The 26,611-nt window shown below is 49.9% G+C and overlaps 1 protein-coding gene across 17 annotated transcripts in view; it reads right to left on the bottom strand.

Annotated features, from left to right (window-relative positions):
• The window catches only part of nfixa (nuclear factor I/Xa), a 134,706-nt gene that overhangs the window by 632 nt on the left and 107,463 nt on the right, over positions 1-26,611 (bottom strand). For 7 of the 17 annotated variants that reach the window (XM_068592141.1, XM_068592142.1, XM_068592143.1 and 4 more), the window contains 10 exons: positions 17,436-17,498; positions 17,016-17,090; positions 16,800-16,923; positions 16,330-16,365; positions 15,855-15,982; positions 14,976-15,050; positions 10,713-10,841; positions 6,719-6,888; positions 5,055-5,202; positions 871-2,700 (listed from right to left, as the gene is read on the bottom strand). In XM_068592141.1, coding sequence (XP_068448242.1) covers positions 2,582-2,700; positions 5,055-5,202; positions 6,719-6,888; positions 10,713-10,841; positions 14,976-15,050; positions 15,855-15,982; positions 16,330-16,365; positions 16,800-16,923; positions 17,016-17,090; positions 17,436-17,498 — 1,067 coding nt within the window. In that variant the 3' untranslated portion in view covers positions 871-2,581. Of the gene's footprint in view, positions 1-870; positions 2,701-5,054; positions 5,203-6,718; positions 6,889-10,712; positions 10,842-14,975; positions 15,051-15,854; positions 15,983-16,329; positions 16,366-16,799; positions 16,924-17,015; positions 17,091-17,435; positions 17,499-26,611 lie in introns of those variants that run through there. The other 10 variants (XM_068592139.1, XM_068592151.1, XM_068592147.1 and 7 more) reach the window with 10 other exon arrangements.

Below are 26,611 nucleotides of genomic sequence, written 5' to 3'. Positions count from 1 at the left end.
AATATCCACTTCTGAAACGTTTCTGGATGGTTTTTCCCTCTTCAGACCTCTAAAAACAACATGTAATAACCGTACAGGTGGAGCAGCTCACAAACAGGAGGTAATGCAACGCGGTTTGGCTGCTTGCTTTTGGGAAGCTCGGGTGTAATCGCTCCTTCCTCCACCAGGTGGCGCCCTTCCTCTCCTCTTCCTCTCTCCTTCTCCGCGCTGAGCTCAGCTGTCCCGAACGAAAAAAGTTACCACCTCGACTTCACCGAGTTTCTCAAGAGGCCGGACTTCCTCTCATTAAAAACACTCGTGTTGTTTTGTGCGCTAGCTTAGCATCAGGGCAGCGGGTTTTTGTGTGTGCCTGAATGGCTTTCCAGTGAGCGAGCGCGGGGACTGGAGCTGCCGTCACGCGCCACCAGTTCACATGTAAGGCGATCCCTGCTAGCATGTGAGTGCTCCGCGAGGCCCCGAGTGGTCTCGGGCTCCACTGTGGAGCTTTTGGAGAGCAGCGACTCCGCGGATCCGGTTTCCCGGTTTGATAAGAGGGGCGGGGCGGAGGCCTTGGCACCGGACCGAGCCGCCCTGGCCGCCGCTGACATTCCTCAGGGCCTCGGCTCCGGGTCGCCCCACCTTCAACAGCCATCGCTCTGTTGTGCCCCATTCTAGCAGAGCCGGGAGGGCCCCCCCCCCCCCACCTCGACCTCTGCCTCCCTCCTTCCTACCCATGATGCTTTGCTGCTGGGAGATAAGTCCTCCTCCTCCTGGCTCAGACTTCCCTTAACCCCCTTCTCTTTTCCTCTCTTACTCCAGCTCTCCCAGTGTAATCCTTGGCAGTGGAAAGTGACCCCCCCTCTCTCTACCCCCCCCCCCCCAACTCTCAAGTCCAAGTTCAACTGCCTATGACATCATGTCTGGTTGCCTGCAGCAACCAGACAGCGGGACGTGACTGTGGAGCGCAGCGAGCTTCGACTAACTCCCTTCTCGCTCTCTTTTTTCCCTCCGTTTCTCTCAGTCCCTCCTCCTCCACTCGCCTCCCTCTCTTCCTGCAGGGCCGGGCTCTCACCAGCAGAGAGCTCCTCACACCAGCTTTTCCTCTGCGTCCCGGCGGCGGTGGCGGCGGCGGGGAGGCGCTCTCCCTCCGTCTCGGCTAGTTGGCTAGCGGGGGCGGCGAGGCGGGCCGGCAGGGCCACCGGCTGGACCTCTCCATATGCCAGAGAGCGGCAGGACGGGCATGGACCTCCGTCGCTGGCGCCGTGACCGACCTACTGGGCTCGGCTAACCGGGAGCGAGCGGATAGCAGCGCCCGGGTTCTGGCTGTGCGGCGGAAACGCTCAAAGCGGACATTTGATAAGCGACAGCAGGGTCTAATGCGAGGTCCGAGCAGATGTGAAAAGAAGCCCTGTCGGTTTTCTTCAGGGGAGAAAATGAGGGGCAAGAGTTTTGGCACAGGGTCGGAGGGCGTACGCGCTCGTGCACATTTTGGGTGGTGCTTAGATGTCCCCATGGTGCCAGGGTCTACATCTGTGGGCGAGCGGTGCAGGTGGGGATCGAGCAGCAGGAGAGAGAGAGAGAGGGAGGGCGGCCGAGCAGCGCCGAGCTGCTCCGAGGAGGAATGCAGATGGTTTCCATGTGTGGGGAGGACGGGACGGCCGAGCCGGCTGCAGGCAGGTGCGGTTAGCCCCTAATGAGAAAAGTTGTGTTGGTGATGGAGGAGGCCCAAGACGCTGCAGCCCGGCGGCGGCGCGCAGCCAAAGCCCCAAAACCACAATGTAGTTCACTACCGGCCTCACACGCTGCACTAATGCACACTGTGGGGCCGGGCAGAGATAAATCAACGCTGCTGGAGCTGAAACTAACTGGCACTGCTGTGCGTTGGCTGTGGGGGGAACTACTGTGGTGCAGACACTGTAAACCAATACTGAAACTGAAGGCCTTGATGCACGGGAGGCAACGCAGGAGGGAGAGTTTGCAAACAATTGACGGGCAGGATCTCGTCTGGGAGATGTGTTGGTTTCCCCTGGCTGTTATCATGTTCTTCTGTAATTGTTATATAATCAAGATGTATGAATATATATATTTATATGTGGACGTGTGGAGTGCAGGAGAATGTCAACTCAAACAAGCACAACATTTTCACAAAGGATATTCTGCACAAAAAGCTGTCGTTGTTTATTCTTGACCTTGGGAATAGTTTGACAGAACAGCCCAACTCAAGGTCCACAAGTCTGCTTTTTCTTGTTCTTTCCACCACAACACACGGCGTTTGTTCCTGCGTCTCATGAATCTTTTAACGTCTCCTCCTCAACGGATCTTCGTTCAATCTACCGGCGGAGACCGTGTGATGTGGTTGAAAGCTCTGGAAAAAAGCACTTCTGAGTTCGGATTCGCTCGGCACAACAACAACAATAATTTGGCTCGGCGATGCAGCGGGACAGTCCAGCGCCTCTGAACCCCACGCCGCTCTGCGTGAACCCGGAGACGCCGACAGCAGAGGAGCCGAGGCGCCGAGCGGCGAGCGATGAGCGAAACAAAAAGGGGGTGAGGAAAAAAAAAAAAAGGACACAAAAACCAAGAGGAGGAGGATGTGAGAATGTTAATTAAATGAGGGAGGTTGGCGGGGTACCTGAGTCTGCTGGGGGATATTCAGAAAGTTGTCCCGTGTTCCGATGCCGACAAACCGGTTGGGAGCTGTGGAGCCTGGCGTGGAGTATGCTATAAACAGAGAGAGACAAGTGTGTACATGCTTTTTACCCACACACATACACACCGAGCTCAAAGTAGAATTTGATGCTCTCATCCTCGTTATCTAGATGTTTTTAATAGGATCAATCTGCTCAGACTTTGACTACAAATCACCGTCACATGAGCTACTGGGAAGCGACAGTGAGGGTCAGGGCTACTGACGGCCCGCGACTCGCGCGGGTGGTTTAGTTTCACTTTTGCGGGCAGGTTTATTGTCGTTATCCTTCACTTAACCGTTTAATCTGTTGTCAACAAGGGGGTGTTCAGTCTGTTATGGTGAGCGCTAACACGAAGGATCTGGCTGCTCGTCGCAGACGCTCCTCAGCAGCCCGCGGCCTCGGCAGTAAGTCTCCGTAATCGCAGAAAAACCGCTGAGGATTCAAAGCCGGCTTAATAATAACAGGGTGTCCGATGGAGGAACCGCATTCATCACCGGCGGTAACCGACGCTCCGTTTAGGGCGAACGGGTCGAGAGGAGCGTCTCGCCTCCAAAGCGGCAGCATTCAAAGATGCCACAGGATCAAATTTAGGGCAGTTGTAATCACTTGGACTCCAACGTGGCGGCTGAGTGGAACTTTTTTTTTTTTTTGCTGTGCATGACTTGGCTGAGGTGGAGGGGATGGGGATGTGAGGGGGTGAGACTGATGCATGAGTGAGGGTGAGAGTGTGCCATATGCATGTGTGTGTCCTTTCATGAGTGTAATTACGATTATCTTGAGAATCAAGAGACAAAACTAGAGGAGGGAGGGAGGGGGGGTAAAACAAAAAAAATAAATAAATAAAATAAAAAAAATACAGTGATAACAGTCACTGGGATGAGAAGAGAGACGGAGAGAGCGATATTTATTTATATAGAAGTTCATATAAATAAATAATAATCTGAGAGGGGGGAGGTTGGGGTGAGGGAGGGAGGTGGGAGGGGGGGAGGTTGATAGGACAGGAAGAGGAGAAAAAAGTCAAAACAAAAGGAGGAGAACGTCCCCGGCTGCTCCGTCCGGCGCCCTCTCGCTGTGCCTCTCCCGTCGCCCGACTCTCGCTGCACCTGTCTGGGTGGAACCGACCAAAGCCTCGCCGCTCCCCCGGTGACACGCCCCCTCTCCCCCCTCTCCCCCCCTCTGTCTCCCCCGCTATCGCGCTAATTAGACAGGTTGGATTTGATTTTGATCATGTTGGAGAGAGAGAGAGAGAGAGAGATTGGGTCGTTCTTGTTACACTGTGGTTTCCATGTTTATTTGTTGTTCTCAATTTTTAATTGTTGTGAGATTTGTGTGGAAGTGGCGAGGGGATTGGGTGGGTAAAGTGGGGCATGATGCTTTTTTTTTTTGGAGTCCACGCCAACTGCCCTAATTTTGTTCCCTTAAAAAAAAAGAAAAAAGAGAGAAATAAAGGGGGGAAAAGAAACAAAGAAAGGAGGATAGGAGAATATATCAAATAAAGAAAGCAAAAAAAAAAGAAAGAAATGAGAGAAAGGGGGTAGATTGTGTTGCCGCTGACACGGACAGACACGCAAAGTCTGCGGTGATCAAAGGCTTCGCGGCTAAAGGGCTCTGCACCCCGAACTAAACACATCAACAAGAAGGGAGAGAGACTACACTGCCTCTTGTGGTGCCAGCAGGAAACCAAACACCAGAGAGAGAGAGAGAGAGAGAGAGAGAGAGAGAGAGAGAGAGAGAGAGAGAGAGAGAGAGAGAGAGAGAGAGAGAGAGAGAGTAAAAAATACTGTTTTAGGAGAGAGAAGGGGGGATGGAGGAAAGAAGCTGAGGAGGTTTGCAAAGTGAGAAAAGACTGAACTTCAGAGCGAGAGATGCAGAAGAGCTTGAAAGAGGATCTCTGGTTTGGCAAAGGCGTGGCTTCTGCCTCGTACATTACAGTACAGTAGAGTACAGTACAGTACAGTAGAGTACAGTACTGTACTGTACTGTAATGTACCGTACAGTACAGTACCGTACCGTCCATAAGGTGATGGATGATGTAGGAGTGAAGCTCCTGGGGCTGCTGAGCGTGGGACCGAGCGGTCTGCAACCTTACTGGAAGCAGACCAGCAGCTAGACTATGCACAGCTACAGCAGCCATCGTAGAAGTCCCAGACCGGAGCTCTTTCACTCGACACGGTTACAGGGGAAAAAGGCCAACATGTCGCTGCGCTGCACATCAACACCGGGGCTTCTAGGACGGCTGCGTTTGTTCCAGTCTAACAAGCTGGATGCGCTACTGGAGCTAGTGGAGGTTAAGACCGACCGGGACTGAAGCCCGTGGGGAGACCGGGCCGGCAATGGTGGGGGGTTTTGTGGAAGGGAGTAAGGAGTGGGGAGGGGGTGACTTACACGGAGATGCGGGCGAGCTGAGTCCGCCGTCAGTGGGCGTGCTGATGATTTTAGAGTCGGGCATGGGGAGGGGCACGGGGCGCGCCACCGGGGGCGGCGGGGGCAGCAGGAAGGAGCCCGGCATTTTGCTCTGGCCACCTCCATTAGGCTGCAGACGGACCATACAGACAGGGTGAGCATGACACACCCCAAGAATATACAGTGCACAGGGAGCCAGACACACACACACACACACACAGTCTCAATGTAAGACACTCATATACAGACAGATGCCCACAGAGTCCACACAAGTATTCTTAAGCACGCTCAGACACACCACACAGGGACAAGAGAGATCACTCATTTAAAAAAAGAAATAAAAAAAATTACTTGGAAAAAGTGAGTTAAATAAGATGTGGAAAAGTTATGAACTTTGTCGACACACGAAGGGGAAAGAAAAATGGAGTTATTACAGTGTAATGTGAGAATTAAAAAAAAGAAGGGGAAATCATCATGATAAATGTCTGTGTGTGTGTGTGTGTGTGTGTGTGTGTGTGTGTGTGTGTGTGAGCGTGTCAGTGTGCAGCTTCACAAACCCTACGGTGTCTTCAGTGTGTGAAGCAAAGAGCACAACGGATCAGCGCACATGAAAAGGGCCTGATGTGTGGTTTCAAAGTCGCTCAGAAGGCCAAGTTTACAGTAGAGGTTTACAGTCCTAGACCTGAGCCCACGTGCATGGAGATAAAGCTGGAGTTTCATTAGACGGATGACGCGTATCACTGGCGTCATGGAGGGGGCGCCTGCCTTCATGCCCACAACACCTCAAAAAGACCCAGGAAGTGCTTCGGCAGTGAGTTTCCTGCTCAGCCGCTCTGCCTCCCCCCTGACACACCGTGTGTTCTGTCATGGCCGCTTTCAGACGAATGTGACTCGGTTACTTCTACTTCCACCGCGCGGTGTGTGCAGAGCAAACGGTTGCCGACTGCGATGGAGGAGACTGGGCAAAAGACCCAGGAGAGCGTTTCTACAGTGAAGGGACATCACTCACAGCGGCGGCGGGTCAATGAGGGCTTGTTAAATGGCTGCCGGGGTGCAGCAGGAGTCTCATATGTCTGCTTCAGTTTCCCTCCACAGGTACTGAACTCTCCAAGCTGCGCTGTCTGCCTGCACACCAGTCTCGCGCCATACATGACCAGTCTGCCCAGTGCCCCAAAAAAGGGCTTCAACCTGAACATAACCGCATCTTCTCCTCCCTCACTGTGGGAGTCGGTGCTGCGTCGTTTGGAGCCAAGTCAAATGTGGTTTGGCTCCCTTACTTTTCTGCAGAGGAGTTTTTATTTTTTATTTTCTTGAAGCACATTTGGCTTCCTCGTCCTTTTGATGGATTTGCCCTAAAAAAAACAAAAAAAACATTTTCCTCTTCCTTGGTGAAGTTGCTTCACTTCATAAAAGATGCCTCTGTTCCAAGGTCAAGGGTCAAGGGTCACGTGACCTCGCTGCACACGGATATCTTACAGACAAGGACGGAGCGCTCGGTCTGTAAACTGTTGCGACGCCGGTGTTTTCTTGTGTTCTCACGTCTCTTTCGGTAAATTCCAGAAAAAATAAACTGACCTATCAGTGTCAACCTCCCGGCCCCTCCCCCCTCCCTCCCCCTCCCCCCTCTGACCCCACAGAGCTCTTACCTGTGCGCTGGGCTGTCCTGTGCCGTCGGTGCACACGAACTGCACGAACTCCTTAAGCGGGTCCTGGTGGTGGTGGTAGCGTATGGTGGGGTGGGTGAAGTACGGGCTGGACTGCTGGATGATGGAGGAGGAGGGGAAGTGCAGGGCTGAGGCTGAGGCCCGGGGACTCCCTGAGGAGGAAGGGTGAGAAAGGGGGAGGTAGGAACACAGTAATGGCAAAAGAGAGGAGGAAGAGCGAGGAGACAAGAAACCAGAAAAAAACACAATGAGGCTCAGGTCATTCTATTGTTTTTTCCTTCTAAAAACACAGAACAGATGTTGAGCGCACGTCACACTCTGCACACTGTGACATCAGGTTAACATGCGCGCCTATGACGGAATATAAGACATGCGTGTGTTTCAACTGAGCGCCGACGCAGCTGGCATCACACACCAGGTTGCCGCTTCGGCCGATTATTGTCATAACATCGAAAATCTCTGTGACGTTCTCTTGTGGCCGGCCGACTGAGGCCGCTCCTGCTTACAAATGACGGGCATTATCGCTGGCTATCGGGCAACATCTGGTCCCATTCATTTATGAAATCAGCCCAATAGATTTCACTGTACCTCTGATAAGCACGACACCAACACACACACACACACACACACACACACTTTCACAGACCTATACATGCTAGAGAGTGTTACAGTATTTTCTGCCTTCTGCTCGCTCTCCATTTCACACACACACAAACCACTGGGGTACAACACACACACACACACACACACACACTGGGTTTTTCCACTTTTGTTTTATTGCTTGTCGGTGACGTGTCATCAATCAGCAGCGTATCCTCGCTGTGCGGTTCTGCCCAGTAGTTTGAAGCTTGAGAGAGAATCTCCCCTCTGCTCCCAACCGACCACAAAACGCCTCTCAGAGACATTAGTCAGCCAGCCACACACACACACACACACACACACACACACACACACACACACACACACACACACACACTCGGCTCCACTGTCTGTCTTGTCTGCTGAGATTCTATGGCTTTGGCAATTTGGCACACCGACCCAGAAGAGGCAAGCTGCTAGGTGAGGGGAGTCTGGCGAACAAGCATCTGTGGTTATGTCTGCCACCTTCCATCTCTTGTGTCCGCTGCACTCTCAGTGTCTGAGAGACGGGTTGTTCAAACTTTCGGTGTTGCTGTCTTGTTGTGTGTGAATCTTCTGCATCTCTGGATCTGAGTTTTTTTCGGTAGCGCTGCTATGTCTGTATCTTTGCACGTAAATAAGTGTGTGTGTGTGTGTGTGTGTGTGAGAGTGTGTGTAATCACTGTCACAATGGCGGACTCTCCAGACTAGTATAATCAGACAACAGTCTGAATCTGGCAGCTCTCCACGTCCGTCCGGAGCCAAAAAACAAACAGGACATAAACCTCGCAGTCCTGACTCCTGCACACTAGACCTGCAGGACGGCGGCGAGCGGCGAGCGGCGAGCGGCTCGGGTCCATCCGAGGCGCTAGCGTGATCGCTAACGGCTTCTCCCCACCCCCCTCTGTCTTCCCCCGTTTCTCTTTTCATCGCTCTCTGCTTCCCTCCCTCCCGTCGTCCTCCAGTCTCTTTATAGAAGCAAGGCCTCCGAGGGACATTCCATTTGGACGGCAGCCATTTTAGCACAGAGAGTCCTCCGCGAGAGTGTAAGTGCACACGCACACGCGTGTGTATATCCGTGCGTGCAAAAAATGCACCCATGCACGCTCTCTAAACACTGTCTCATTACAGCCTCTCTGTTACATGCAAAGCCCTCAGCCAACAGTCCACACACGCACAGTTTGGAGGGTGTGAGAAGTGAGTCGGGGGAACAAAGAAACCCGAGCCGGTCCTTCACACCTTTTTTTTTTTTTCCCTTCTTCAAATTTTAGAAATCAATTTAAGTGCAAAAATTCAATCTGGTGTTTTTGGATTCTCCAGAGGGCGCAGGACGCTCCGTGCAGACGAACAACAAAGCGGAGCGGCGCGAGATCCGGCCCGGGCTGCGTTAATATATAAATATACTGCAGGGAGCTGCGCAAGTTATATTCAATATGTTTCCACGCAGAGGCCGATGAGTCCAAATGACCTTTACATGGTCGGCCTGGTTTGGCTCTGGACCAAACCATCCCTCTGAGAAGCACATGCAATGAGAGGGACAGATAGAGAGGGGAGGACCGAGTCCTGCCTCTGAAAAGTGAGACCGGCCTGCAGGGACTTGTTGGCAAACTCGAGATCTTGGAGACTTTGGGAATTCTCCGACTGGAGATGGAGAAACCATGTCGGTTATCCTGCAGGACCGAGAAGCTCTTATGAGGACGACTCGCTCTTAATGGCTCTGGTGAAACACTGCAAGATACTGAAATAAGTCTAACCGCGGCTGCACCGGGGGTTCAATCTCTGTCACTTCCTCCTACTCATTTCTCAAATCTGTATTTGCTAAATAGTCTCTGGAGAAAAGCGACCAAAGACTTCTATTGAAGAACAAAAGAAAAACGGCAAAGGATGCATCTGAATGTAACTCACACACACACACACACACACACACACACACACAAACACACACACACACACACGCACAGGGAAGAGTCCTAATTAAGATCTACTGGTTGTCTGAAGTCTTCTTCTTACGGCTGTAGTGAAGACGAGGGGTAGCTTTCTCAAGGTGTTTGATCTCGTGTCCGTTCAGAGCAGATCTGCCGCTCGTCTCCGGCGTCGCTGCCAAGCGGCGACATATCAAAGTTAAAGTGCCCTAAAGTAAAGCTTTATAACAGCCAGCAGGGGGCGACTCCTCTGGTCAGATTGCATTGAATAACAAACATCTCAATCTCTGGTCTTCTTCAATACAGCATGATGTTCATTTAGTGATTATGGTTGAGTTCAAAGTAAAATAGACCAGCAGGTTATGCTTTAGGGCGGGGCTACCTTGTGATTGACAACTTCCCATTTTAAAAGTTAAGTAGAGCATTTTTTTTGGTCGCCTCGTCAGCATTTGGTTGTACTCAGCTCCGCCCTCTGGTGTCACTTCTGCTTCTCGCAAGATGGCGACGGCAAAAAAACAAAATGGCGACGGTGAAGATGCCAAACTTCAGGCTTCAAATGGAAGTCAACCAAACAATGGTTGACGTCACAGTGTGTGTGTGTGTGTGTGTGTGTGTGTGTGTGTGGGGGGGCAGCTGATTGCATGGCTCCCGGTCCTGGACGTGCTGCAGGGAGGCGGCAAAGAGCTGCAACCCAGGTGCTGCAACCCAGGTGCTGCTGCACAGAGCGCTGCTCGCTAACTCACTCAGAGCGTTTTAAAGTTGAACGTGTCGCGAGTCCAAATTGCACCAAACTCGACAAGCCACTCAAAACAATGGATGTGTGCGAAGGACACAGGCAGAGCGTCCTCTGCGTCATCGCTAAACGTCACTGTGCATACGCGTCCTTTATCCTCTTACGAAATAAATTAAACTACATAGTGTGCCTAAATGCTCACAACCAGTCAAGTTCATTACATGAGAATAAACAGCGTTGTTTAGAACATTACAATGATGCATGAAGCAGTAAGACGTGAGGCAAATCAGTCACAAAGGCATGGATGCAGCGATGGTACCATGCAGTGACAATATTAAACACAAAGGCACAAAGATAATGGTAAAACAAAAATGGATGGATTGAGAGAGGCTGAAAGAGAGAGAGAGAAATTGTATGCCAAGCCGTGATGATCGCAGTAACACTGACAGGTGAAACTCTGCGGGCAAATTGCTTCTCAGCAGTTGCAACTGTTGGATTGTAAAGTTTTTGCTTTCTCAGCAAGTATGTTTTGGGCTTTTTACTTTCAGGCAAGCGATTTGTACAATTTCTTTGCTTTCCAGCGGAGCTTGGGGGTGTAAATACGGCATCTGGTATCACGTTTGACACTCCCTTTTTCCTTCTCTCTCTTTTTCAGATTAGAAAAGGGGGGTCGAGGTTGTTGGGTTCATGGCAGGGCTCTCACCTGGTCTCACTCCTGCCAGCACAGGCAGCGGGTGGTGTGTGAACGCCATGCGGGGGGACCTCGTCTGGGAAGTCAGGGCGTTGAAATCAAACTTCCCCGGCTTCTTAAGTGAACCAGGCGAGGACAGTCCTGGCGAAAAAAAAAAAAAAAAATGGCATCAACAAAAAAAGTGGGGTGGGGAGAGGGAGGACAAAGAGAGAGGTGGTTTTAATCAACAAATTGTTGCTTCTTTTACTGGCTTCACTAAAAAATATATAGATATATCTTTTAGATTTTTTGTTGTCGTTGAAGGGGACTTGAACAATCATGCTTTTGTGATTGTTTTCCTCATCGGGTGGCGGCAGTGCGTCACTCCCTGTCCTCTTGGCTGTCGGCCATTCACTCGTATTCGTTTCAACGAGTCCATCGGAGGACTCGAGGCTGTCCTAAGTCATTCAGAGACAAACTGTCGGACTCCCAGCTCCAGCTCTGCACCCGTACGATGTGAGGGCCGAGCGACATCTCACATCCTAGCTGCACGTCTTCAAAAGAAAAAGGGGGAGGAATATCAAAAGCCAATCTGATTCTGGTCTTTGCTTTGCAGCCAGAGGCATCTGTGGCTATAAAAACCTCTCTGTGCCGCTGTATGTTTTGTCTGTCTCATCTCCCTCTCTGTTTCTCTCTCTCTGTCAGGTGCCAGCGGCGGGCCGTCTCTGCGCTACGAGCCGCCGTGCAGCCGCAGTCGGCGAGTCGCGGTCTGGCTCTCGGTGCGGCTCGCGGGCTTCGGCTGCACGAGAAGAAGAAGGAGGCTTCATTCAGAAATAGCACACACTGTACAGTATGGACACGGCAGCTGCTGAGTGCGAAAGACAAGCAGACGGACAGAGAGAGGAGACAGAGGGAGAGGGAGAGAGAGGCGAGAAGGACGTGGGAGACATGAAAATATGCGAGGGAGCAAAGCAGAACCTGTGAAAAATGCAGCAGCAGTCTTGTTTTTCAAATGCGTTGCTCTGACGACATGTATGAAATTGGAATGTCATAAGATGTTAAATATGGTTATTATCTCTCGCTCACACACACTCGCTCACACACTCGACGTCTGAACACGCTGGAAAGCACGAGCACGTGTCCAATCACATGAAACAAAGACCCTCACAACACAGCTACACGAAAATAACATCTTTTCCATTAAGTTGTCCTCTAATCTTCATAACAAGTGATGCGATAACGTTCTCTTTTTGAACTTTTTTTTTTCATTTTTTTATTTCAGACTGTTGTTTTGTGGTCTATTTCTGTGGCCCCCTCCGCATCAAACACGGCATTAAATATGATTCCTCCTCAGTTCTCCAGCTGGAGACGTGTGAAAGTCTATGGGAGTGTGGGGGCGTGTAAAAGCTTCCCTCCCTGTGAGAAAGAGTTAAGTCTCAAGCAGGTGGGAGTGAATATGTGTGAACCATTTATGTCTTTTGCAGACATATATTTCGCTTTTTTTTTCTTTCCTCTCCCCCACTGTAGCGGGAGTCTGGGGGCGTATTGTACTGTCAGTCAGATTGCAAGCATGAAGACAACCCCGATCCCACTTCTGACACCAGCAGTTAGCCGTGATGGCTATGACACTGTGACAGCGGTGGGAGAGCGTCTGCAGAGGCTGAAACCACCAGAGGAACGCTGGAGGGGAGCGAGCCGGGGGAAAAGGCTGGAAGTTTGGAAGTGTAAGAAACCAGAACCTCGCGGATTAGACGGTCATGGCTTTCAGAGAGGCGGTTACGCGCTTTTTATTTGGAAGTGTAAAAACGGATCTGAAGTATAGAAATCAAGAGGCAGGAGAAACAGAGAAGATCAGATGGAGATTGACATCTGTGTACCGAATATAGGACGTTTTAGTCACTGCCACCGATGGGAATGTGAAAGACAGGATTTCGGTGCTTCAGAGACTCTGCAATGGTCTGATCTGGTGTGTGTGTGTGTGTGTTTGTGCGTGTGTGTGTGTGTGTGTGTGCCACAACTGCACTGTTTCCTCTCCTGGCAAGCCTTCGTATTTCACTGGCAACCAATCAAGCGCTCCCAGGATGACCCTTCTGTCTCTTTGCACTAACAGGCCTGCCACCAGATGCGCCTCTGAAGCACACACAGACGCAGACGCAGATGCAGACACACACACACACACACACACAGTTGGAAAAGACAGGAGATAGTGGTCTAAACAAGTAAGGGACAGTCAGGGGATTCTCCTGTCCCGTGTGATTTAAAGCACATATGCCCGTCCAGCCGTGTGCCTCTACGGGCCCGTACCATTTACCTCAAAGCACCAAGCGAAGGCCTCCAGCAGCACCACCACGTGTCTCTGGTGTCTCAGGGACATCTCACAATCATTTGGAACTAATATGAAACCCCGGTTGTTTCGTTTTGCCCGGGCTAACCTCCCCCTCCACCCCGCGTCCAGCCCCTGTGGAGCAGATGTCTGCAGCATCCTCACGGATCCCAAGGCTACACACACACGGAAACACCATCTGGGACCGTGCTTCAGCTGTGTGCGCCGGGAGAGATGTGTGTTTCTGCTTTTGTGTGATTCCTGCGCATCAGTGTGTGTGTGTGTGTGTGTGTGTGTTGTTGGTTATGGAGGGAGTCAAGGGGAGGAGACGGTGCTGTGGACAGACACCGAGGCACACACACCTGTGTGTGAGTGTGTTGTCGGATTTCTTTCTTTTTTTTTTTTTAGAAGCCCCTTGGTGTGTTTGTATGTGCGCTGGTGTGTGTGTGTGTGTGTTTGTTTACATTCCCCCCCACCTGGAGGGGAATTCCCGCGTGAGCTTCGCCTGTGGCAGGTGGGATAATTTGGGTAAAAATCGGATACACACCGTACCAAAATCACACACTCTCTACTCGCTCTATTCCTCCATGGTTTCTCTCGGGCGTGGACCATGTGTTGCGCTAGCTACTGTAAATAAATAAAATATCCAAACCCACACGAAATTAAAAAAGAGAAACCGGCTGATAATTACAAAAGCTTTTCGCTTCCTAATTTTTCGCTTGGATTTTGTAAATTAATTGGGTAAAGGGTCCAGATCTGCACGCTCTTCCACACCTCTATTTGCCAAACTCATTAGGAGGTGCACGCGTCTGTGTGGTGCACTTTGGAGAGTAAGGGGGTGGTGCACATGCACAGTGAGGAGGAGAGAGAGAGGGAAACAAGATGAGGCTCTGGTGCGCTAAGGCGTGCAGCAGCCTCTGTTGTGGCTCTGATGAGCATCCTCTTAATTACATTTACAGCTAAGTGGAGCGGGAGCAGGAGAGCAGCCGCTGAGGCTCGAGTGAGAGTCGACTGGGGCAAAACCTAACCGGGGCTTTTGGCTCCTCTAGTTCACGTCCTGATAACCCTTCTCTCTCATTAGCTGTCACCATTTGAGGACGCTGAAGTCGTCCTTCTCTCACCTCCCACTTGCCTGCTTTCTGCTTCTCTCTCCTCTCTTCTGACATGTTTTCTACCCCCTCCCCCCTCTGCTTTCTCCCCCCATCTCTCACCCTCAGGGTCCCTCCTGCTGTACACGTTTTCAATTAGACAGCAGGGAGACGGGGATGGAGGGTTGAAGGGAGAGCTGGGGAACAGGAGGAAGGGTTTTACACCTCTGATCCACAGACGGTAAGCGTCTTAATGAGGGATTTGAAGCATGGGAGGGATGGAACGACAGAGGGATGGAGGCGAGGCGGGCACTTGAACACCTGCAGGGGTGGGCAGCACGATAAGCATGTGCTTCTATGTGCGAACGTCTGCACATGTGGGGGGTTAGGAGTGTGTGTGAGGAGCCGTGTGTGTGTGTGTGTGTGTGAGGGATCTGTCGGTACGCGAGTGTAGAAAGGGCTCAGTGTCGGCGTTGTTTCTGGCGACATCTGTCAATCAAAGCGCTGCTGGGAGGGGATGACGCCGGGGATCTGAGGTGAGCCTCAGGTGTAGCCTCGTGCTTCACACAGAAAGTAAAGCCGGGACGGGATAATCCCTGACTGTACGTCACAGGGAATTACATTTCAGATCAGCAGCAAGGAAATCAATCTGATAACAAGTAAACAAACATATGATGACACAAATACACCGTAGTCCCATTTAGTGGGATGGAACCATCGTCCTTATGACAGACATCCTACAACTCATGATACACACAGTACATAGTATACACATTCATTATATATACACAAACACACACACACATACACAGAGGAATGACAGAGCTACAAAAAGGCTGATAAAAAGCAAATATGTCAAGTGAATGTAATCAATGTTGTTCTAACCATGGTAAGGAAACTGCACGCCATCGTTTTCATGTTTTATCTTCCTCTCCTGCACACTGGCCAAATGGTGCTGCACTGAAAGTGGAGAAGGGTATTGTTAACAATGAGGGAGAGACACAGACAGAGAGGATGAGAGAGTAAAGAGCGAATGCATTTGTGTGGTGCAGGCGGTGGATGACTGATGACTGACACGTCAGGTGAACTGCATGTGGGATTAAAGCTCTGAGGACGACTTCTTGTGAATCTGGGAGTAGGGAAGTGAACAAGAGAGGGTTTTTATTTCTCTTGGAGTTATTGGGTTGTTTGGGGTGAGGGAGGATTACTGAGGAGGGAGAATAAAGATGGTAATGTCCAAAAAGCTGAATCACAGAGGTATAGTGGTGAGGGCCAAAACAAAGGAAACACCGACACAAAGCCTTAATACACTGCTGTAAGCTGCCGTTTCATCCTTGATGCATCTTGGCATTCATCGTCCCGATGTCTGCAGTTATTTGGCAGCAAGCGTTTAGCACTATTCTTTTATGATAAATTACATTTTCTGAGGTTATAATAAGAGCGTTAAATAATGGGGACCAGAAAACACTCTAATTTATAAGCATGTTGATGCTTTTGAACCACATTTACTGAACAGTGAATACTGTACTAATTACTGGGAAACAAATCTCAGAAACATATTATAGTGTCTTACAAATATAAATATATTATAGTTGAAGTCTCATTTGCTTTTTGAGGTTGAGGAAGAGAGTGTGGAGAAGAGACAAAGTCAGATGGCATCAGTTTGGATGTTGGTGGTGAAGGTGAAGGTGAGGACATGTTTCATGATGCGTGCTCAGGAGGTGACAGGTGTGCAGCTGGACTCAAAGGGGGTGGGTGGGGTACCTGCATCCATGTCGTTGGGCCACGCACTGGACTGGGAGGAGCTGGCAGCGGGCGAGCGTCCAGGGTAGAAAACATCATCCGTGGGGCTCTCCAGCTCACTGTCGTCTAACGACTTCCTCTTGTTGGAGCTGAGGAGCGTGGAGGAGAGGTGGGAGGAAGAAAGAGAGGAGGCATGACTTTCTTTTGGATACGTAGTGGCAGAGAATGTTTGGCTCCAGGATAAAATACCTTGCAGAACCGCTAACTTAAAAGCAATCAGACAAACAAACACTTTCTTTGCGTCTCAGTGGAAATTTAACTCTCGTAAAGAGCAGAAGAGACAGAACGAGAAACTCCGGAGGAAGGAGGAGGAAGTAAAAAGAAAAGTTAGGAAGCAGAGACAGCCACACAGAAGGACTCTCTCTCTCTCTCTTTATCTGTGTGTGTGTGTGTGTTTCTGTGTGTGTCTCATTAGTTTGTAAGTGTTCATAACTACCTCCGTGGAAGGTTTGCGTACAACTCCACCTCAGACCTAAAGTGACAGCAGACGACGGAGGTAAGAAGAGAGAAAGAGACAAGTTAAGAAAAAGACACAAATGAGGAAAGAGCAGAAAGAGCCATCACACACATAAAGAGGAGTGCAGCTAACACACACACACACACACACACACACATAAGAAGAGGCTCAGGACAGATTCCAAGACTGGGAGTGGACTGTGGCACTAGATGCCATTTATAGCCAGAAAGCTCAATGAAACGGGGCGCTTTCCTTGCCAGTGAAGTCGTCCTTGCGGTACGAGGCGATACACGGTTGGCAGATATTACTGTGATTTCACACTTCCCTCCAATCTGCCCTTGGCTTCACAGCGAATCACATACCAAGGTAGCGCTGCTGCCGCCACGCGGTCTCTAGACTCGACTAACGGCCGGACGTCGCAGCGCTGTGGCCTGAGTCGGGCTGCGTACCTGGTGGAAGGAGGGGAGGTGAGGGAGCGTCGCCCCAGAGCCACCTGGTTGATGTTGTAGTAGCTGGGACTGCTGTCCAGGTCAGCCAATGAGAAGTTAGGGCCTGACGCCGTGGCTACGGGTGCTGACGGGGGGAGAAACAAAAGAAAGAGATGTACACACACTGGTTGTTTTGCTGGCGCCGCTGTTTTTTTATTTATTTATTATACGACTTACTCTGCGACACTCTGACGAGCTCGGCCACGTTCCACACCCCTGAGGTGACGAAGCAGTCCTGGAAACTCAGGTGCCCTGTGCGGGAGAGTCGGGGATCAGGACTCGCATACAAGATAATCAAACAGCTTTCGGAGGAAAACACGATATCAGAAGTTCAATGGAATTGCGTCTCAGACAAAGACCCAAAAAATAAAATGATAAAAAATTGGAAGAAACCCAGGAAAATCACATCACGAGGAAGACCATCTGCAACTGTGTTTGTGGATCAACATCTGTGAGAGAGAGTCGGCTAATTGGATCCATAATTGGAATATGTTAAGAATCATAAGCATGATGGAATCAATTCTGGTATGCTGATTTGACAGTGTTTGGACATAGATCTGTGTGTGTGTGTGTGTGTGTGTGTGTGTGTGGACCTACCATTGGGCGGTGGTTTGATGTCTGTGTCCCCCTGTTGGCTGGAGCTGTCTGATTGTCCGGATTCTGCACAGACACGGGGAACAGGGAGGGGAAGAGCCACATGGTTAGGATCCGGTTTTGTGTGCGACGAAACGAAAAAGGAGAAGAAAAAAAAAGTAGGAAAAACATACTGGTAAGTGTACAATGTCTCTGTGAATCATAGCTGTGTGTATGCATCCATGCTGCCAAGACTGTGATATTTGAGGTGTGAGAGGAAATAAAGAGGGACTTGCAGTATGTGCAGGAGTATGATATACATCTTGTGAGCGTGCGTTTGTGTGAATTCGCGCATTTTTGTGTGACAGTCTTGTATCTAAGAACGTTCTCTCCCGTCTCCCTTTGTCCCCCCCTGACTTAAGGTGCAATGATTTACAGTGTGCCGTTATTTAGTATCTAACCACGCAATCATATCCTCGCCCTAATCCTATTTAATACCTTCTTTCTGGAAGGGATTTTGTCTGCGTAAACAGAGCACCTTGCACACAGACACACATGCATGAACACACACCCACACAACCGACTCTTTCAAGCTGTTTCTTTAATTTTTGTTCCTTTCTTTTATACATGTTGTAATCCTCGCATGAACACGCACACACACACACACACACAAGCACACAAACAGACGTACACAGACTGTGTGAAGGCTGACCACGCCGGTCCTGTGAGTCCGTTTGAGCTGAAACTCTTACTCTTGGGATCAAATGACAGCAGGGCAACACAAACACATGCACGTACACACGGACGCATCTGCACACACACAAACACACACACACACACCTGTTATGACTGGTCGACGAAAGCACTCACATGTGCAGACACAAACACGCCAAGTCTTGGCAACAAAGGGCCACAATTAGACCTGGAGGAGCTGCAGGCTGAAATAGGAGGGTGTGCGAGAGGAGGTTTTTGTAACACGAGTGCAGAGAAGAGTCGGTCTGAAGACGCCGCATTCTTGTCCGGGATGTGGAAAAAACAGAAGATGTCACAACGTGTGTACGCATGCATGTTCAGGAATACACAACACAAGCCGGGGCGGCTGTGTTTGAGCCTCCTCTGTGTTTGTGACCACGTGACATGAGCTGGTGAGAAAGAGCGCGCTTCCTTTCCGGCGGCCCGAATGCTCCTCGCCAGCCGTCCAGGCCCTGCAAGGCTGCGGCTAGCTCGCGAGCTAGCTCGCTAGCGAGAGGAGGTGTTTATCTGCAGGCTGTAGGTGATAACAGAGCACACAGACTCCTGCCAGCAGCACTTGCCTTGCAGCCACACTAAGCCACAGATTACTGAGCAGAAACAATAACAGACCTGTCTCGCTGCCTACGAAGCAGTGCTTATCCACAGAGAGAGAGAGAGAGAGAGAGAGAGAGAGGGGCGAGACGGACCAGAGCGAGAGTGGAAGAAAGACAGACAGAAAGAAAGAAAGCGCAGAAAATGAAAGAGGGCTTCTTTTTTCCGCTTCTCTTCTCATGCAGAATCTCCCGCTCCTCTCCGGCTCTCTCACTGGCTGGGTGTAATCCTGGCAGCCATCTTAGAGCTTGGCAGCCATCTTAGCATTGGCGGTAGCGCCACATTCCAGCTAACTGACGGCACTCACTCCAAACATACGAGGCTGCGCCCCCGACGCGCACGCACCCAGACACTTTCAAACACTCTCACACACAGACACACACACACACACACACTCCTACGTGGACAAACACTGAGGTACACACTCAAGAGTAAACATATATGATGGCCAATGAAAGCTGTTGAGAAAAACAACCTGACTTCACTGGACCTTTTGCCGTCATGTAGTATTTCACCACAGGGCTCTACAATATTGTAAACACCCTGTTTCTCACAGCATACATGCACTGGGTCGACACACAGCGCCCTTACTGTACGTGCAGTATGCTGGAGAGGCGTCTGAGTCCAAGTTGAACCAAGTTGAAACCTCCACAAGACTTCAAGGGAACGTCCGCTCACAGACGGAGGGTCCAGGTTCAAATGTCACATAAGAATAGTAGAAGACGCCTCCTATTAGGTTGTCATCGCTATATCGTCATATCTACTTTCTACATCAAGGCTTTTCTTAAAAAGGCAGGTTGGGTAATCCTCTTCCGAAACATTTTTGGTAATGCAGCGGGAAATTCTCTTTGCATCTTGCCAGCAATCAATGGCTCAATAATGTGCCTGCATTGCCTGATACGTTCATTTGAATGCAGTGATTGGACAGGCTGCGGCCCTGTCTACCTGCCTGTGTTATGTCGCCTTCCACAAGCCGCTCGCTCAACAGCTGAGAGCACTAACAATAGCCATGTTTTGTTGTTCACGTTCATGATGACATTTCGGAGGGAGCGGCTTCATCGGGAAGCCCGAAGGGACGAGCTGTCAGTGCTGACGACTGTGTGACTTTCTTGCTCGATCGAGCTCACGTTTGGAGCCGCTAGCTACCGTCATTGATGTTAGTTGGCAACGCTGGGCTGTTTTTTTATATAAAGAATGTAATGTACTCTTGTTGGTTTCTCAGGATTACCAATGCCATGTTAGGCAATCAGTTAACATACCAACGGCATGAGGCTGAAACAATCCAAGTGTGGCGCACGGTGCTCAGTTATGTTTCATGTTTTATGTGAAGATGGTTGAAAAAGTGGACGTTTCAAGTCTGTTCCCGGTACCTGCTAAAGGTTACGAAACCCTATAAAGTTGATCTCAATGACTAAAAGAACAAGTTCAGACCTTACAGCAACAGATTGAAGAACCATGTAACTGACACCATGGCATTGCTATCTCTATTTGGGGACTACGATTCCACAGGGTCCCTTACTTTGGAATCATGTACTTAATATCCTACTAAATAACAAAGAACAATAGTTTTTTTTCCAATGTGAACATATCACATTTGGGAAAAACCCTGAACTTGGAAATCCTGCCCTCGCTGTTTTCTTAAACGGTGTACTGTTGGCCTCTCACGACCCCGACATGTCCCGCTGTGGCAGAGGTGTGGCACAACAAGGAGTGAAAGCCGAGGCTCATGGGAGATAAGACACTGTCGGGAAGAACATGTGCAGTGGCAGTGACACTGATAGCTGTCCTCAACGTCACCCCGAGGCCTCGACCGCACTGCATCCGCTCAAAGAGGACGGACGACGGAAGGAGGAAGGAAACGCGTTTGGTTTACAGCACGACAGCTACTTTTTCATTTAAAACTCTTTTAAAGCGTTGATCACATCCTCTCAGATGGAGCGAGACAGTTTGACTCTCGACACGCTGTCGTCAAGACGTACAATACGATGACCTTGCTGGAAACCAGAGCTTTCAACCGATCTGGCTCTAGTTTTCGTAGCTCAGGCTGCTTAGTCAACTAACACTGCACTTACAACGCAGCACTACATGATTCACTGATAATCAGTGTCACTGTTGACTCCGACAGTGCATCGCATATAGCTGTGCAGACAAGTGAGGAGGACAGGGAGAAGGTGGCAAGACAGAGGAGGTCTGGTTGCTGGTTATCACCGTTTTGCCAGCTGCTGCCTACAACAGCAGCCTCCCCCTCCCTCCCCAGCCTCCTAACCACACATCCAGCCCCTTATCTCCCCACCGCAGACCCCCAAAGCCCTCCCTTCAGCAACCCCAATCATAGTCCTGCAGTCCCCTCTGGATGCCCCTCCACCTCCACCGCCAGCCACCCCATCATGAACCTCAAACCTTTCCTGCAGCAGGCCCAGAAATACAGAAACACACACATTGTTTGACCCAATGATGTACGAATACAAACAAGAAGCACATGTAAGCCCGTGTTTCATTTTTGATAACCAACTGGTTTGGCAATCGTGATTCACCACTGGAACCATCTCACGTTTCTGTACTTTGGGTCCCACCTGGCACCGGATGGCAAGATGGACTCCACGTGGTTCAGTCTATGAGTCCATAAACAGTTCGGGGGGCACAGTTTTTGCCACAATCCTGAGTAGAAACTTGGCTTCTCCCAGCCAACGTGGTGAAAATATTATTTAAGTCAGATGTTGAGATGAAAACACAATTTAATAACTACGATTTTTTTGCTTCACGCTCAATTTCTCGCTTTTCTTGATTTGCCCAGTGGGAAATTTGGCGTGAGACACCTTTTCCAGCGAGGGAGAAGATTCTGAGGTCAACAGTAAGTGAGGCGCACATTTTCAGCTATCGATACGAATAAAGAAAATCTGAAAAGTCACGCTTCGGCGCAACTAAATCTCTCTCTGTCTTGCCGAGCCAAAGTAAACGAGGGGCTGGTGAAGACGGCGAGATCCAGTTCCAGTGCGATGAAAGGGCCGGGGTCCTTCTGGTAGCAGTTGGCGTCCCGAACCTGCGCTGATACCCAACCAAAATTTGACAAGTCGGGAGAAACATGAGCTCATGTTTGCTCACGTGTTAGCCCCTCCGCACGCGGCGAGTCGAGACGTCCAGGCTCGCTGGGTGGCGGGTTTGTGTTGGGAGTCGGCTTTCTAGCTGTGGTGGCTCTTTGTGGCTGCAGCGCCACGACGGCTGCTGTCATTGGTCGCTGATTGCAGAGTTTCCCTGCAGGCCGCGGGGCGAATCTCACGACCCTCACCGCAATCAACATAACCCCAGACATCATGGCCTTGACACACAGGGCTGCACACTCCTCCTCCTCCTCCTCTCACGATCCCATACCATCCCTCTGACATCCGGCGCACATTTTCTGTGGCTTTCCTCTGCATTGATTCCATCTGCACGACATTCTCCTCCTCATCGTTTTATTTTAGTTTTTTTTTTTACGTGACATTCTCATCCGGCCTTCTATAAGCACCTCCGTCCCCGGTCTCGACACTCATTCTCGGGGTCAAAATAAATACAAACTGTTGCCCTGCCACCATCCATCCAACAGTTGAGGATTAGGTTTTGGCTCAGATGCCTGTCAAGATTATGCTGTTGACCGACTGGCGACAGGGGTCAGACAAGAGTTTCCCTGTGGCGAGCAGACGGAGTGAAGCGTTGAACTTAAGCTCAGCTATCAAAAAAAAAAAAGAAGAGAAAGAAACACATTCAAACATGCACCATACGTTAGCACACAAAACCAAAAAAATGCAAGACATTGCATTTCTCCAAGTGCGGTAACGTACGAGCCGGAGGCGGATTACAAACATGGGACGAACACCAAAGTAAAAGTCAAGGTCAAAAAATTGGGCCTGCAGCGGTGCAACCACTGTTTGACAGATGCATGAACAGTGGCGGCCATTTGTGAGCGACTGTGCAGTACAAGCACGCACACGCCTGACATCGACGCACAAAAACACACAACAAGTGCGCCGGTGTACTCTGTGGCCCCATCACAACCAGCGTGTGTCCATATGTGCAGCCACATGCGTGTGCACAGACTGTCGGTTCACACAGATTTCCCTCCTTGTTGGAACAAATGTCAACTCGACTCCCCCTCTTCCTCCCTCCTCCTCCTCCTCCCTCCTCTTCCTCCCCCCTCCTCCCCCGCCTCTGCTCTTCTCCTCCCCAAAACACAGGATAACGCGGTACAGCCTCCCAATTGGGTTTCGCTTAAGAGGTTTATCGGTATGTTGCTAAACATTCTGACCTTTTTTTAATCCTTAATGCGCTTAAAATGTTCCAAACCCTCCTAATCCCCCCGGCTATCCCACACAGATGTTCACTCCGCTCTTTTATTGGACGTTATTTCATTATTTTTATTTATATATATATATATGTTTTTTTTTTCTTCCCATTTTATACTTTAATTATTTAAGTCTGTGTCATTTGAGGGTATATTTCTGTTTCAGTTTTAACAACTCTTTATCGTTGTGTGTGTGTGTGTGATGCTGTAAAATGTGACCTTTTCAAATGAAAGCACAAACGTAGAAGTTCATCGGTAGTGAAACTTGAAAGAGGAGAAAGTTAATGCCAACAAAATCAAAAGTCAAATTTGGTTTTACGCGTGTACAGAAAATACTGTTTGCGTAGTATATAATCTATGTACGCAGGAACATTTGTATGTGTGTAGAGATGTACGAATGAATGTATGTCAGTATGTATGCATGCTCGTGTGTATTTGTGTTTGTGTCCCTGTATCACTGTACCACTGTGCCAGGCAGGCTGTGTGGCGAGGTGGTAGAGTAGTGCTCTGTGTGTGTGTGTGTGTGTGTGTGTGTGTGTGTGTGTGTGGAGCAGGTGTGCCTGGCCGCCCTGCGCAGCTTGCTGCCCATCTGTGCTCCCGTCTGTGTGCCGCCTGCGCCCACGCTCTGCCAACAGCACCACGCCACGGCGAGAGAGACCCAGGAGAGAGGGATGCTGAGAGACGGAGGGGAGGGATGGGAAGAAAAGCGAGAGATGGATGGAGGGGAGGAAGGAGGAGGAGGAGGATGGGAAAGGATGGAGGGAGGAGGGAGAGGGGGGATTACAAGGCTGGGAGCATGGAGGATGGGAACGGGAGCAAAAGAAAGTGGGAGAGAGGGAAGAGGAGGGGGGTTATGGGTCGAGATAGCATGCATGAACTCGCAGGGAATGGGCGGAGGGGGTGATAGTGAGAGGGTGGGGTGCTGAGTGGAGGGTATGAGGCTGGCTGGATGCCCATGCACCCCCCCCCCCTCCTTATTTATCCTGTTCACTCCTTCCCGTTGTTCTTCCCTCTCTCCATTCATCCTCTTATCCTCACCCCACCATCACCTCTTGGCTCCTTCAGTGCAGATTACTGTGACGCAGCCGGGCGGCGCAGCCCCGTCTCCGGGTCGAGACCCGACAACCGGGGTGCTAACTGTTCCTCCAGACACGTTTCATCCAAAAGTTATTGGCTTTGTGAAGTCACCAGGGCATTCCCAAGCCGCTACAATGTAAGCTAGGCTAATTATGAGGTCGTAGGCCCAGAGGTGGAATCCCCAAAACGGGTCAGATTATATTAAATTAGCCTACCCAGTGGCCTATAAAAATCAATTTTGGGGAATTCCAAGAGTGAGCGCATGAAAACTTAAGGTATACCGATTACAACGATTTTAAGAGCTTTGTTACTATAAAGACTGTGGCAATAAATTCAGGCAATTCAGAATTTTGTGAAAACGCTTAAAAGTAAACAGACATATTCCACATAATCAAGGCTGAACTCGTTCACTGGTGCAATTTAAAGTAAGCCAACACACAGAGGGTGTAAAATGACTTCCCATGAGAGTTATGAACCTAAGCACAGGATGCGTGAATCCACCGGTGTGTGTGTGTGTGTGTGTGTGTGTGTGTGTGCATGAATCAGGCCTGGTTTCACAAGTCTGTGTAAACCTCTCATGGCTGTGTGTTGGATTCGTCACCGGCTTCTTCTAACTTTGGCAACATTGGTAAAGATTTGATCGTCAACTCCCAGCCATTAGATGGAGTTAATTGTATTATTTTTCTTTCAAGGGGTGCTCCACCAAAAAAAAAAATCAGTTTATCAAGGCTCAACATATGTTCATTCATGTTGCCGTCCTCTGCCACTTCACCGCATGGAGCCGAGCGTGAGTCATGGACTTAGTATCCACACTCGTGCCATGGCTTGTTTCCTGAAATCAAAGCATGTGAAACAATGCCCTGCCGGTATTTAAGAGCTCGTCAGCGTGTTCTCGGTTACGCACGTTGAAAGATGAAGCCGCGAAGATTAAAAATTATTCTCGTCGTGACAGAAGAGGGAAAGTTTGACGTATGGAATTACGACGGCGTGTTCAGAGACGCGATGAGATGAATATTGATGAACCGGGTCCGACCTGATTGACATGAAGCATATCCATGTCATTTATAATACAGTTTTTTTAAGGTGCGATTCACCGGCACCAGCACAGCAGCAAATAACTACTTGCTCTGTGACGATATAGTAACGTCTACCTGAGCAGGTAATTCCCTCTGTTGTGAGCTGAAGTGAGTCAAATAAAAGCAAACCTGGAACTCATTCAGAGGCTCGATGCAAAACTAAACCAGAGCCGACAATATAGTTGACATGTTGTAATTTCCTTTTGACACTCGGTGGTGAAATACTAGGATTTGTGTAGACAGGCAATCCTGTTAGCATCCCATTTGGTTGCTGTGATCATTGCTATGCAACGCGGTGACGGAGGCCCTCCAACAGAACTCTGATTCATAATTATTATGGATAGTGGAGTGTAAATGGGATTCTGTGCTTTGGAGTCGTGCTGACAAGACTTGCTTTTGGACAGCCGCTCAAAGTCCTGAAGGACCGCTAGGGCTCAAGGAGCACAAAATCCTACTTAAACAGACGCACACACACACACGCACACACACACACAGACGCAAACACACACTTGTACAAATGTACTCCTCCAGCTGACACGTGTCAGGGAGAGAAAGCACACAAGGCTCTGATATGAAGTGTGCCCGACTTAGTTGATTAAATTTGAATATATAAATCTCTTTAACGCGTGGAGAATTTGACTTAAAAAGTAACACTTACATGGAATCACGAGGACGCATTAAAGAGAACATGTCAGGAATACGCGTACGCGCGCTGAATTTTGTGTTAAAATTCGCCGCATGCGAGTCGGAGCACTTTGCGTTCATGTGCGTCTGAGCTGCTTCGTTAGCGGAGGCTGCAGCTCCCTGCATGTGTGTGTGTGTGTGTGTGTGTGTGAGGCCGGGGGCCCCCAGCACGGTTCACGACCCAGCCTAACAGAGTGTGAACGTCCCCCCCCGCTGAGCTGATACTGATATAACTGTCCTGTAAGCGGTGTTGACACCGGCATTATTACCCTGTCAACCTCCATCTCCACTCGGCTTAAAGGCGTCGACTGGAGCGGGGGCCCGAGCGTGTTAAGGGCCGGTGTCTCTGCGCAGCCCAAATAAATACAGCTGCACAAAGGCCGGAAAGGGAAGGAGAAGGGGAACAGGAGGAAAAGAGGGGGGGCGTGCTCTCGCCACCACCTCTCACATGATGCGAGCGTGGAATGGGCGGCTGCAGTAGGAGGTGATCGCCACCAGGTGGCATTTTCCTGGCACATAGAGAGCATGGTGAAATGCAAATAAAGCAACAAGGCCCAGGGCCAGGCTTCCCAGCTAGCTCAGACTTCACTCTCCAGACTGAGCGAGAGAAGCAGGCCAGAAACGGAGAGAAAAGGGAGACAAAGAGATGAAAAGAGAGAGGGAGAGGGAATGAGGGAGAGAGAGAGATGTGACATGAATAA

Source organism: Clinocottus analis, unplaced genomic scaffold, assembly GCF_023055335.1.
Source record: "Clinocottus analis isolate CAN_PGR_092001 unplaced genomic scaffold, fCliAna1.0.p SCAF_26, whole genome shotgun sequence".
NCBI classification, from domain to species: domain Eukaryota; kingdom Metazoa; phylum Chordata; class Actinopteri; order Perciformes; family Cottidae; genus Clinocottus; species Clinocottus analis.
This window is presented reverse-complemented; position numbering and strand designations above follow the sequence as displayed.